Here is an 11,657-nt window from a genome sequence, read left to right as displayed (position 1 = left end):
GGTACTGAAGCTAGTTCTTTTTGAAAGAAAATCGACAGAGCCGAGATCTGTACTTTAATGGAGCCTAGTTTTAGGCCCATATTCACTCCTGCTTGCAGGAAATGCAGAAATCGACCTAGTTGAAATTCCTCTGTTGGGGCCTTTTTGGCCTCGCACCATATTTCCGCCATATGCGGTGATAATGCTTTGCCGTAACATCTTTCCTGGCCTTAATAAGCGTAGGAATGACTTCCTCCGGAATACCCTTTTCTTTTAGGATCCGGTGTTCAACCGCCATGCCGTCAAACGCAGCCGCGGTAAGTCTTGGAACAGACAGGGCCCCTGCTGTAGCAGGTCCTGTCTGAGCGGTAGAGGCCACAGGTCCTCTGAGAGCATCTCTTGAAGTTCCGGGTACCACGCTCGTCTTGGCCAATCCGGAACCACGAGAATGGTGTTTACTCCTCTCTTTCTTATTATTCTTAATACCTTTGGTATGAGAGGCAGAGGAGGGAACACATAAACCGACTGGTACACCCACGGTGTCACTAGAGCGTCCACAGCTACCGCCTGAGGGTCCCTTGACCTGGCGCAATATCTTTTTAACTTTTTGTTGAGGCGGGACGCCATCATGTCCACCTGTGGTTTTTCCCAACGGTTTACCAGCATCTGAAAGACTTCTGGATGAAGTCCCCACTCTCCCGGGTGGAGGTCGTGTCTGCTGAGAAAGTCTGCTTCCCAGTTGTCCACTCCCGGAATGAACACTGCTGACAGTGCTAGTACATGATTCTCCGCCCATCGGAGAATTTTTGTGGCTTCTGCCATCGCCATCCTGCTTCTTGTGCCGCCCTGTCGATTTACATGGGCGACTGCCGTGATGTTGTCTGACTGGATCAGTACCGGCTGGTGTAGAAGCAGGGATTTTGCTTGACTTAGGGCATTGTAGATGGCCCTTAGTTCCAGAATATTTATGTGAAGGGAAGTCTCCTGACTCGACCATAGTCCTTGGAAGTTTCTTCCCTGTGTGACTGCCCCCCAGCCTCGAAGGCTGGCATCCGTGGTCACCAGGACCCAGTCCTGTATGCCGAATCTGCGGCCCTCTAGCAGGTGGGCACTCTGCAGCCACCACAGTAGAGACACCCTGGTTCTTGGAGACAGGGTTATCAAGCGATGCATCTGAAGATGCGATCCGGACCATTTGTCCAACAGGTCCCACTGAAAGATTCTGGCATGGAACCTGCCGAAGGGAATTGCTTCGTAAGAAGCCACCATCTTTCCCAGGACCTGCGTGCAGTGATGCACCGATACCTGTTTTGGTTTCAGGAGGTCTCTGACTAGAGATGACAACTCCCTGGCTTTCTCCTCCGGGAGAAACACTTTCTTCTGGACTGTATCCAGAATCATACCCAGGAACAGTAGCCGTGTCGTCGGAACCAGCTGTGACTTTGGGATATTCAGAATCCAGCCGTGCTGGTGCAGCACCTCCTGAGATAGTGCTACTCCCACCAACAACTGTTCCTTGGACCTCGCTTTTATTAGGAGATCGTCCAAGTATGGGATAATTAAAACTCCCTTTCTTCGAAGGAGTATCATCATTTCCGCCATAACCTTGGTAAATACCCTCGGTGCCGTGGACAGTCCAAACGGCAGCGTCTGGAATTGGTAATGGCAATCCTGTACCACAAACCTGAGGTACTCCTGGTGAGGATGGTAAATGGGGACATGTAGGTAAGCATCCTTGATGTCCAGGGATACCATGTAATCCCCCTCGTCCAGGCTTGCAATAACCGCCCTGAGCGATTCCATCTTGAACTTGAATTTCTTTATGTTCAAGGATTTCAAATTTAGAATGGGTCTCACCGAACCGTCCGGTTTCGGTACCACAAATAGTGTGGAATAATAACCCCGGCCTTGTTGAAGTAGGGGTACCTTGATTATCACCTGCTGGGAATACAGCTTGTGAATTGCCGCTAGCACCGCCTCCCTGTCTGAGGGAACAATCGGCAAGGCAGATTTTAGGAAGCGGTGGGGTGGGGACGCCTCGAATTCCAGCTTGTACCCCTGAGATACTATTTGCAGGATCCAGGGATCCACCTGTGAGCGAACCCACTGATCGCTGAAATTTTTGAGGCGACCCCCCACCGTACCAGGCTCCGCCTGTGGAGCCCCACCGTCATGCGGCGGACTTGGACGAAGAAGCGGGGGAGGACTTTTGCTCCTGGGAACCTGCTGTTTGTTGCAGCCTTTTTCCCCTACCTCTGCCTCTGGACAGAAAGGACCCGCCTTTTCCACGCCTGTTTTTCTGGGTCCGAAAGGACTGAACCTGATAAAACGGCGCCTTCTTAGGCTGTGAGGGGACATGGGGTAAAAACGCTGACTTCCCAGACGTTGCTGTGGAAACTAGGTCCGAGAGACCATCCCCAAATAATTCCTCACCCTTATATGGTAACACTTCCATGTGCTTTTTTGAATCTGCATCTCCTGTCCACTGGCGAGTCCATAAGCCTCTCCTAGCAGAAATGGACAATGCACTTACTTTAGATGCCAGTCGGCAGATTTCCCTCTGTGCATCTCTCATATATAAGACTGAGTCTTTTATATGGTCTATGGTTAACAGGATCGTGTCTCTGTCTAATGTGTCAATATTTTCTGACAGTTTATCTGACCACGCAGCGGCAGCACTGCACATCCAAGCTGACGCAATAGCTGGCCTAAGTATAATGCCTGTGTGTGTATATACAGACTTCAGGATCGCCTCCTGCTTTCTATCAGCAGGTTCCTTGAGGGCGGCCGTATCCGGAGACGGTAGTGCCACCTTTTTAGACAAACGTGTGAGCGCTTTATCCACCTTAGGAGGTGTTTCCCAACGTGACCTATCCTTTGGCGGGAAAGGGAACGCCATTAGTAACTTCTTAGAGATTACCAATCTTCTATCAGGGAAAGCCCACGCTTGTTCACACACTTCATTTAATTCTTCTGATGGGGGAAAAACTACGGGTAGTTTTTTCTCCCCAAACATAATACCCTTTTTAGTGGTACCTGTATTTATATCAGAAATGTGTAACACCTCTTTCATTGCCTCAATCATGCAGTGAATGGCCTTAGTGGGCATCAGGTTAGACTCATCGTCGTCGACACTGGTGTCAGTATCAGTGTCGACATCTGGGTCTGCTTGAGGTAGCGGGCATTTTAGAGCCCCTGACGACCCCTGCGACGCCTGGGCAGGCACGAGCTGAGAAGTCGGCTGTCCCACATTTGGCATGTCGTCGATTTTCTTATATAAGGAGTCTATACGTGCACTCATTACTTTCCATAAGCCCATCAACTCAGGTGTCTGCCCCACAGGGGGTGACATCCCTTCTAAGGGCATCTGCTCCGCCTCCACATCATTATCCTCATCAAACATGTCGACACAGCCGTACCGACACACCGCACACACACAAGGAATGCTCCGAATGAGGACAGGACCCACAAAAGCCCTTTGGGGGGACAGAGTGAGAGTATGCCAGCACACACCAGAGCGCTATATAATGCAGGGACTAACTGAGTTATGTCCCCTATAGCTGCTTTTTATATTATATATATATTGCGCCTAAATTTAGTGCCCCCCCTCTCTGTTTTTACCCTGTTCTGAAGTGTAGACTGCAGGGGAGAGCCAGGGAGCTTCCTTCCAGCGGATCTGTGAAGGAGAAATGGCGCCAGTGTGTCTGAGGGAGATAGCTCCGCCCCTTTTCCGCGGCCTATTCTCCCACTTTTTCCTGGATTCTGGCAGGGGTATTTACCACATATATAGCCTCTGGGGCTATATATTGTGGTATTTTGCCAGCCAAGGTGTTTTTTATTGCTGCTCAGGGCGCCCCCCCCCCCCCCCCCCAAGCGCCCTGCACCCTCAGTGACCGGAGTGTGAAGTGTGCATGAGGAGCAATGGCGCACAGCTGCAGTGCGCTACCTTGGTGAAGACTGATGTCTTCTGCCGCCGTTTTTCCGGACCTCTTCTTGCTTCTGGCTCTGTAAGGGGGACGGCGGCGCGGCTCCGGGACCGAACACCAAGGACTGGGCCTGCGGTCGATCCCTCTGGAGCTAATGGTGTCCAGTAGCCTAAGAAGCCCAATCCGGCTGCAAGCAGGCGAGTTCGCTTCTTCTCCCCTTAGTCCCTCGCTGCAGTGAGCCTGTTGCCAGCAGGTCTCACTGAAAATAAAAAACCTAAACTATACTTTCTTTCTAAGGGCTCAGGAGAGCCCCTAGTGTGCATCCAACCTCGGCCGGGCACGAAATCTAACTGAGGCTTGGAGGAGGGTCATAGTGGGAGGAGCCAGTGCACACCAGGTAGTCATAAATCTTTCTAGAGTGCCCAGCCTCCTTCGGAGCCCGCTATTCCCCATGGTCCTTACGGAGTTCCCAGCATCCACTAGGACGTCAGAGAAATAATTACTGTGACACAGGAACAGATAAACATGGACTCTTGTGGGTGCGCAGTGAACAGAAGGCTTCATGCAACCAGCCCGATTACATTGTACATTTCAGATCTCGTTATAGGGGGAAGTATTAGAAGTCGTGTCTTTCATCCTGGCAGTTCCCATGATCTAAGTCCAGCAAGGTTCCATCTGGTCTTTGTAGATACAGACAGGCACAGAGTAAGTGTAATGCTACAGATACAGAAGGAGAGAAGAGATGGCTTGTAAAAAAGATACCGTGGTCTTTATTGGAATAAATTTTAGGCTTCACAAACCAACCTTACCAATTCATTATTTTAATCAAAAGTGACCATACATTTGCCGGTATGGCCGAGCCGTGTGTGCAAGCGAAGAACAGAAGGCCTGTCTGTGTCCAGGAGACAAGCAGACAGAATACAGCGTATGATAGAAGCTCTCGGTTTCCAGGTCGTACACTAAAGGAACCAAAACCTACAAATTGGTCCCAATAAAAAGATACAAAAAGCCGGCAAACGTCTCCCATGACCAGTCACAGGAAGCTCCGCATAGGTTGGTCGCTGGTCTAAATATGTGACACACATTATGTCCCCATACAAATGTGTGAACAACCAATGTTTACATAGACGATGAGATTAAGTCCATACAAAATACCAGGGCACAGAACTAACAACCCAGCGCTTTTATTAAACCACAATCTGAAGAGAACTCCTGGCTATGATCGGAAGGGACTGGTGTACGCCAACCAGCTGCACCCCAGCACCCCTTCCCCGGCAGCGGACGAGATATAGGAAGCAGCTCCCCATCACCGGTCACCGGATTTAAGACATGACCCCAAACACTGGATTGTGACGACAGATACTTGGCCCAATCTCCTCATAGTCTTTTTTGGTGTGGCAAACTTGATAAAACTCCGGCTGCAAGGAAACACAAGTGTCAGATTGGGGCTGATCCTCTGTTATACACAAGGTCATTCATACAGCATCAACTTACTATTTATATTCTAATACATAGGAGGAATAATAATGGTACTGGCGCTAAGTGTTGTACATGGAGAAAATGAACAATTTGCATCAGCAGCACAATTCATTTACAGACTGTCCTTTACACATCCAGGCAGATACATACAGTAGCATTTACTAATGGCTTCTGATTATCACTGGGATCAGAGCCAGTGATTTGGAAGGAGGAGGGCGTGCTGATTACAGATGCGTTCTCTAACATATTTGCTACGAGTGCTTTAAGTCGCGTTACACATAACGCGTGAGTGCCGCGTGACTCCGTAGCACAAGTGTCTTTCTGATTTTTTCTGCGAATATCCGTCTTAGTCGCAATGTAATGCAAAAGGACGCACAAGCACTTTCTGCTGATTAAGAGAATATGCAGCATGCCTATATTCTGTGTGTAACTGCCACTGCATACGAAATGCTCTGCTACAATGTTTCACTGGAACACCAACGTGGCATTTCGGATGCAGATACAGTTGCAATTACACAAAGAATATAGGCATGCCGCATATCATTTTAATCAGCACTGCTTGTGCGTCTTATTGCATTATTTTGCGAATAAGACACGTTTTTCGCAAAAAAACAAAAAAAAAATCCGATGCTTGGCACTACAGAGTGCCGCCACGTCACGGCACAACTTAAAGGGCTGTTTAGCGCGATTGCCGCAAGGATGTAAGAGGACATATCTGTACTTCCATTTCATGCTACAGATATAAAAAGCAATGGAGAAAGACTTACTGTGGACGCCAGCATGGACCCTCCAAACCAGACCGCGTATCTCTGCATGTGGTGCGTAATTACCTGCACATCGATGGGTTTCGGCTAAAGAGAACAACAGGACGGTGAGAGGAGGCTCGCTTCCATTAACAGTCTAGCTTTGCTAAGGATTGATAAATACACTTTATTTATGGCATGGTCAGAGTAGTAGATAAGAGACCATTACGGAAAACAGGATTTTAAATACCTACCGGCAAACCCTTTTCTCGCAGTCCATAAGGGATATGGGTGACAGATTTAGTACGATGGGGTATAGACTGGTCCAAAGGAGCCAGTGCACTTTATATTTCTTCCACTGGGTGTGCTGGCTCCTCCCTCTATGCCCCCTCCTACAGGTCAGTTATAATGAGGAGAATGACATACTTGAGAGAAGGAACATAAGAAGTGTGGTGAGATTTATACACCAGCACACCGTAACATAACCGGGCCAGCAACAGCTGAACAGGAACATGTAACAGAGAACCTGCAGAAAGTCACCGCACAGAGGTGGGCGCCCAGTATCCCTTATGGACTACGAAAAAAGGATTTACCGGTAGGTATTAAAATCTTATTTTCTCTAGCATCCATAAGGGATATTGGGGACAGATTTAGTACGATGGGGATGTCCCAAAGCTTCCAGAACGGGCGGGAACGTGCGGAGACTTCTGTAGCATCGCCTGCCCAAACTGGGTATCCTCTTTGGCCAGGGTATCAAATTTGTAGAACTTCACAAAAAAGTGTTCTTCCCCGACCAGGTAGTCGCTCGGCATATTTGCAAGTCCGAGACTCCACGGGCAGCCGCCTTTGGAGACTGAGGAACAGGTAAGGCTGCCGACACATAGGCCTGTTGGATAGTAAGCCTAATCCAACGAGCAACGGTCTGCTTTGACGCAGGACAACCCTTTTTCTGCGCATCATAAAGCACGAATAAGGAATCCATCTTTCTGATCCGAGCTGTGCGCCTGACATAGATCTTCAAAGCACGCACAGCATCCAAAGACTCCGGAGGAGCCGAAGTGTCAGAACAGGACGGAACCACAATAGGTTGATTCAGGTGGAGTGCGGCGACAACCTTCGCCAGGAACTGCTGTCTAGTCTGGAGCTCCGCTTGGTCCTCGTAAAATACCAAGTAGGGACTTTTACACGATAAGGCCCCCAATTCTGAGACGCGTCTAGCAAAAGCCAAGGCCAATAACATCACTGTCTTCCATGTGAGGTACTTGTCTTCTACAGTCATCAGAGGCTCAAACCAGACGTAAGCCCTTATCCACACCAGCCTGTAGGAAACGTCCCAAGTGAAACTCTGCAGGTGGATACGTGCGTTCCTCGCAACAAGAGACATATCTCCTCCAGATATGATAGTGTTTTGAAGTCACAGGTTTTCTGGCTTGCACCATAGTGACAATGACTCTTTTTGAAAGCCCTTTGTGAGCTAGGATGTTCCGCTCAACTTCCATGCTGTCAAACGAAGACGCCGCAAACCCAGGTAGACGAACGGTTCTTGCTGAAGATCCTTTCTTAGCGGCAGAGGCCAAGGGTCTTCTATGGACATGTCCAGAAGAGCTGCGTACCACGCCCTTCGGGGCCAATCTGGCGCAATCAGGATTGCTTGTACTCTATCTGATCCGCTGGAGCACCCTTGGGATTAACGGAATCGGAGGAAATAGGTAGACCAGCCGGTAAGGCCAAGGCGACGTCAGCGCATCCACTGCACTCGCCTGAGGGTCTCTGGTTCGCGAGCAGTAGCAGCGAAACGTCTTGTTGAGGCGAGACGCCATCATGTCGATCTGCGGGTATCCCCACCTGTCGACAATCTGTTGAAACACCAGAGGATGTAATCCCCACTCCCCCGGGTGGAGGTCGTGGCAACTCAGGAAGTCCGCTTCCCAGTTGTCCACTCCTGGAATGAAAATTGCGGACAGCGCTCTTGCATTTCTTTCCGCCCAGAGAAGTATTTTTGACACTTCTCACATGCAGGCCCTGCTTTTTGTCCCTCCCTGTCGATTGATGTATGCCACTGCCGTGGCGTTGTCCGACTGAACCTGGATCGCCTGATCCCTGAGTATTGGGGAGGCCTGAATCAGAGCATTGTAGGTAGCCCGAAGTACCAGAATGTTGATCGGAAGTAGGGCCTCTTGGGCAGACCACCTGCCCTGAAACTGCACCCCCTGGGTGACAGCTCCCCATCCTCTCAGGCTTGCATCCGTCTTGAGGAGGATCCAATCCTGAAGCCCAAAATGTCAAACTTCCAGTAGGTTGGAAGACTGTAACCACCAGAGGAGTGAAATCCTGGCCTGGGGTGACAGCTGAATCATCCTGTGCATCTGAAGATGTGAATCGGACCACTTGTTCAGGATGTCCAATTAGAAGGGTCTGGAATGGAACAGTTCGAACTGTATCGCCTCGTACAAGGCCACCATTTTTCCCAACAATTTTATGTAAAGATGGATGGAAACTCGAGCAGGTCAGAGAACCATGCGAACCATCTCTTGAAGTGTTCTCACCTTGTCCTCCGGGAGGAACACTCTCTGAGCTACCGTATCCAATATCATACCCAGAAACAGGAGCCTTTGAGACAGTTCCAGTTGAGACTTCTGTAGATTGAGGATCCACTCGTGGTGAGTCAGAAGTTGGATAGTGCGATCTATATGGAGCATTAGAAGCTCCCTGGTACTCACTTTTATCACGAGATCGTCCAGGTAAGGGACAATGATGACCCCTTGGACTCTGACAGGAACATCATTTCCACCATCACCTTCGTGAACACCCTCTGAGCCGTAGACAGGCCGAAGGGCAACGCCTGAAACTGGTAGTGTTCGTTCAAGTAGGGCGAAACGCAGATAGGCCTGATGAGGCCAAATTGGGATATGTAGGTAGGCGTCCTTGATATCCAGGGACACTAGGAATTCCTGCTGTTCCAGGTCCGCGATCACCGCTCTCAAAGATTCCATCTTGAATCTGAAAACCTTCAAAGACTTCAGATTCAAAATGGGTCTCATAGACCTGTCTGGTTTGGCACTACAAACAGACTGGAGTAGTAACCTTGTCCTTTGCTGTAGCAGGGGTACCGGAACAATGACCCGGGACTGGACCAACTTGTCGATGGCCAGCAGTAGCGGAGCACGCATATTTTCCAAAACTGGCAAGCCTGATTTGAAAAATCGTTGGGGAGGAGCACAGTCAAACTCCAGCTTGTAACCCTGAGAGATAAGGTCCCTTTACCCAGGCATCCTGGCAGGAATCGTCCCAGATGTGGCTGTAGTGACGTAACCGAGCTCCCACCACGAGATCCCCTTGGGGTGGGTGGGCACCGTCATGCCGAAGTCTTTGTGGAAGCTGAACTGGTGCTCTGTTCCAGAGAGCCAGGAATGGCTGGTTTCTTAGGATTACCTCTGGAGCCTCTAGCTGCAATGGACGCAGCCCGGGCCCTAGATCGAAATCTTGAAAACCGAAAGGACTGAGTAGACCTCCTTGGTAGGTATGCCTAGCAGGCGGAGCCCGTGAAGGGAGAAACCAGGATTTCCCAGAAGTCGCTTTGGTCCAATTCGCCTCTGAAGAGCCATTCACCTGTGGAGGGAAGAGATTCCACATTACGTTTGGGGCCAGCGTCTGCAATCCACTGACGCAACCATATGGCTCTGCGTACAGACACAGCCATAGCAGTGGTTCTAGCATTTATATTGCCAATCTCTTTAAGGGAGTCACAGAGGACTCGTGCCGTGTCCCGAACGTGTTTTAGGAAAGTTACAGTAGTAACCAAGGTCATACCACCTGAAAGACCCTTTTGAATCTGAGTAGCCCATGTATGAATGGCATGTGTCATCCAGCAATGACTGGTCTTTGAGTTACACCTGCAGCAGTGTAGATAGATTTTAGAGTGGTCTCTATTTTCCTATCCCCCGTATCCTTTACCATTTAAAAAATAAAATAAAAAATAAAAAAAAGTCCAGAGCAGGAAGCACTGCCTTTTTAGAAAGGCGAGAGACTGAGACGTCTACTGCTAGAGATTCTCCCCAGAATTTCCTGCCTTCAGGGGCAAATGGGTAGGTATTTAAAAACCTTTTGGACACCTGATATTTTTTATCTGGATTTTTCCAGGCTAATTTAAATAAATCGTCCAATTCTTTGGAATCAGGAAAGGTGACAGTCAGTTTGTCTTGTGGGAGGAAAAATGACTGCTGATTAGTAGCGTCCTCCAGGGGGAGCTTTAACACATCCCGTATAGCCAATATGAGGGGTTCAATACCCTGTGTAGGGGTGGAATCCCCACTAATGGGATCACCATCATCCCCATCCAACTGTACATCATCATCAGAATCAGATAGGATTGCAAGCAAAGCACGTTTTTGTGCACCTGTAGTAGACAGCGGGGGATGGGAAGCATCAGCCTTGGCAGTTTGGCTAGCCACTGCTTGTTGCAGTTCTTGTGTTTTATTGGCATTGGCAGTGAGCTGAGCTGACATATCCGACATCATGGTTTTTATAGCCCCCAGCCAGGAAGGCTCTGGACTCTCCCCCATGTTATCATCAGCATTTTTATTATGACTGACTACACTGCTCACGGGATATAGAGCCCGATGAACTAGGAGAGAATCTGGCATTACACACATTGCATTACTTCTGTTTCACCATAATGAAAGACAAACAATACACATACAACACAGACTGAATACAATACAAGCCTGCCCTATTGCATGCGAGAGGAGACACAGAAGAGAGGACCCCAGCGCACCCAACGCTGCACAGCCCCAGTGAGACTGTCAGCGCTTTATGTAGTAACATATAACAGGGATACTGCTGTACAGAGAATTCCCCAGAGGAATGTAAACTGTTCACTAATAGCGGCTCTCCCCCTCTACACCCGGTACCAGTGATCCTGTGACCGTTTGGAGGAGCTGTATGAGGCTGCTGCTTATGCAGAGGAAGGCGCCAAAATGCAGCTGAGCCCGCTCTGATGTAACTCCGCCCCCCGCTATGGCGCCGGAGCTACTAAAGTTTTATACTGGCAATGTCTCCACAGGCTGTGTAGCCTCACATAAATGCTTGGTACAGCACCCCTCCAGCCAGTCTCACGCAGGGGCACACGCGGGTCCCCCCCAGGAGAAACCCGTATGCCTCACCCACGCTTCTGCCGTATAATGAACCGGTGGGCCCCCGGTTTGTACTCACGACGATCATCTTCAGGCTGTTAGGGGTGTGCAGCAAGCTGCGGCTGCAACAGCTAAGACGGTGTCCTGCTTAACAAACAGCCCGCAAACAGCGTACTGAAATAGGTAAAAGTTTAAATGACATTGAAGAAAAACTCTGGAGCATGCAGAGTGTGCACCCTCTCCTGAGGGCACTTTTTTCTAAACTGCCTGTGGGAGGGGGTATAGAGGGGAGGAGCCAGCACACCCAGTGGAAGAAATTTGAAGTGCACTGGCTCCTTTGGACCCGTCTATACCCCATCGTACTAAATCTGTCCCCAATATCCCTTATGGATGCTAGA

The 11,657-nt window shown here is 49.4% G+C and overlaps 1 protein-coding gene across 1 annotated transcript in view; it reads right to left on the bottom strand.

Moving 5' to 3' along the window:
• Positions 1-4,652: 4,652 nt before the first annotated feature.
• The window catches only part of ACTR3 (actin related protein 3), a 44,392-nt gene continuing 37,387 nt past the window's right edge, over positions 4,653-11,657 (bottom strand). Inside the window, exons 11-12 of the mRNA XM_063932889.1 lie at positions 6,152-6,235; positions 4,653-5,323 (exon numbers count right to left, since the gene is read on the bottom strand). Coding sequence (XP_063788959.1) covers positions 5,228-5,323; positions 6,152-6,235 — 180 coding nt within the window. The 3' untranslated portion in view covers positions 4,653-5,227. The remainder of the gene's footprint in view (positions 5,324-6,151; positions 6,236-11,657) is intronic.

Source organism: Pseudophryne corroboree, chromosome 7, assembly GCF_028390025.1.
Source record: "Pseudophryne corroboree isolate aPseCor3 chromosome 7, aPseCor3.hap2, whole genome shotgun sequence".
Classification (NCBI taxonomy): Eukaryota; Metazoa; Chordata; class Amphibia; order Anura; family Myobatrachidae; genus Pseudophryne; species Pseudophryne corroboree.
The sequence above is the reverse complement of the archived record's forward strand: the minus strand, read 5'-3'. Positions and strand labels throughout refer to the sequence as shown.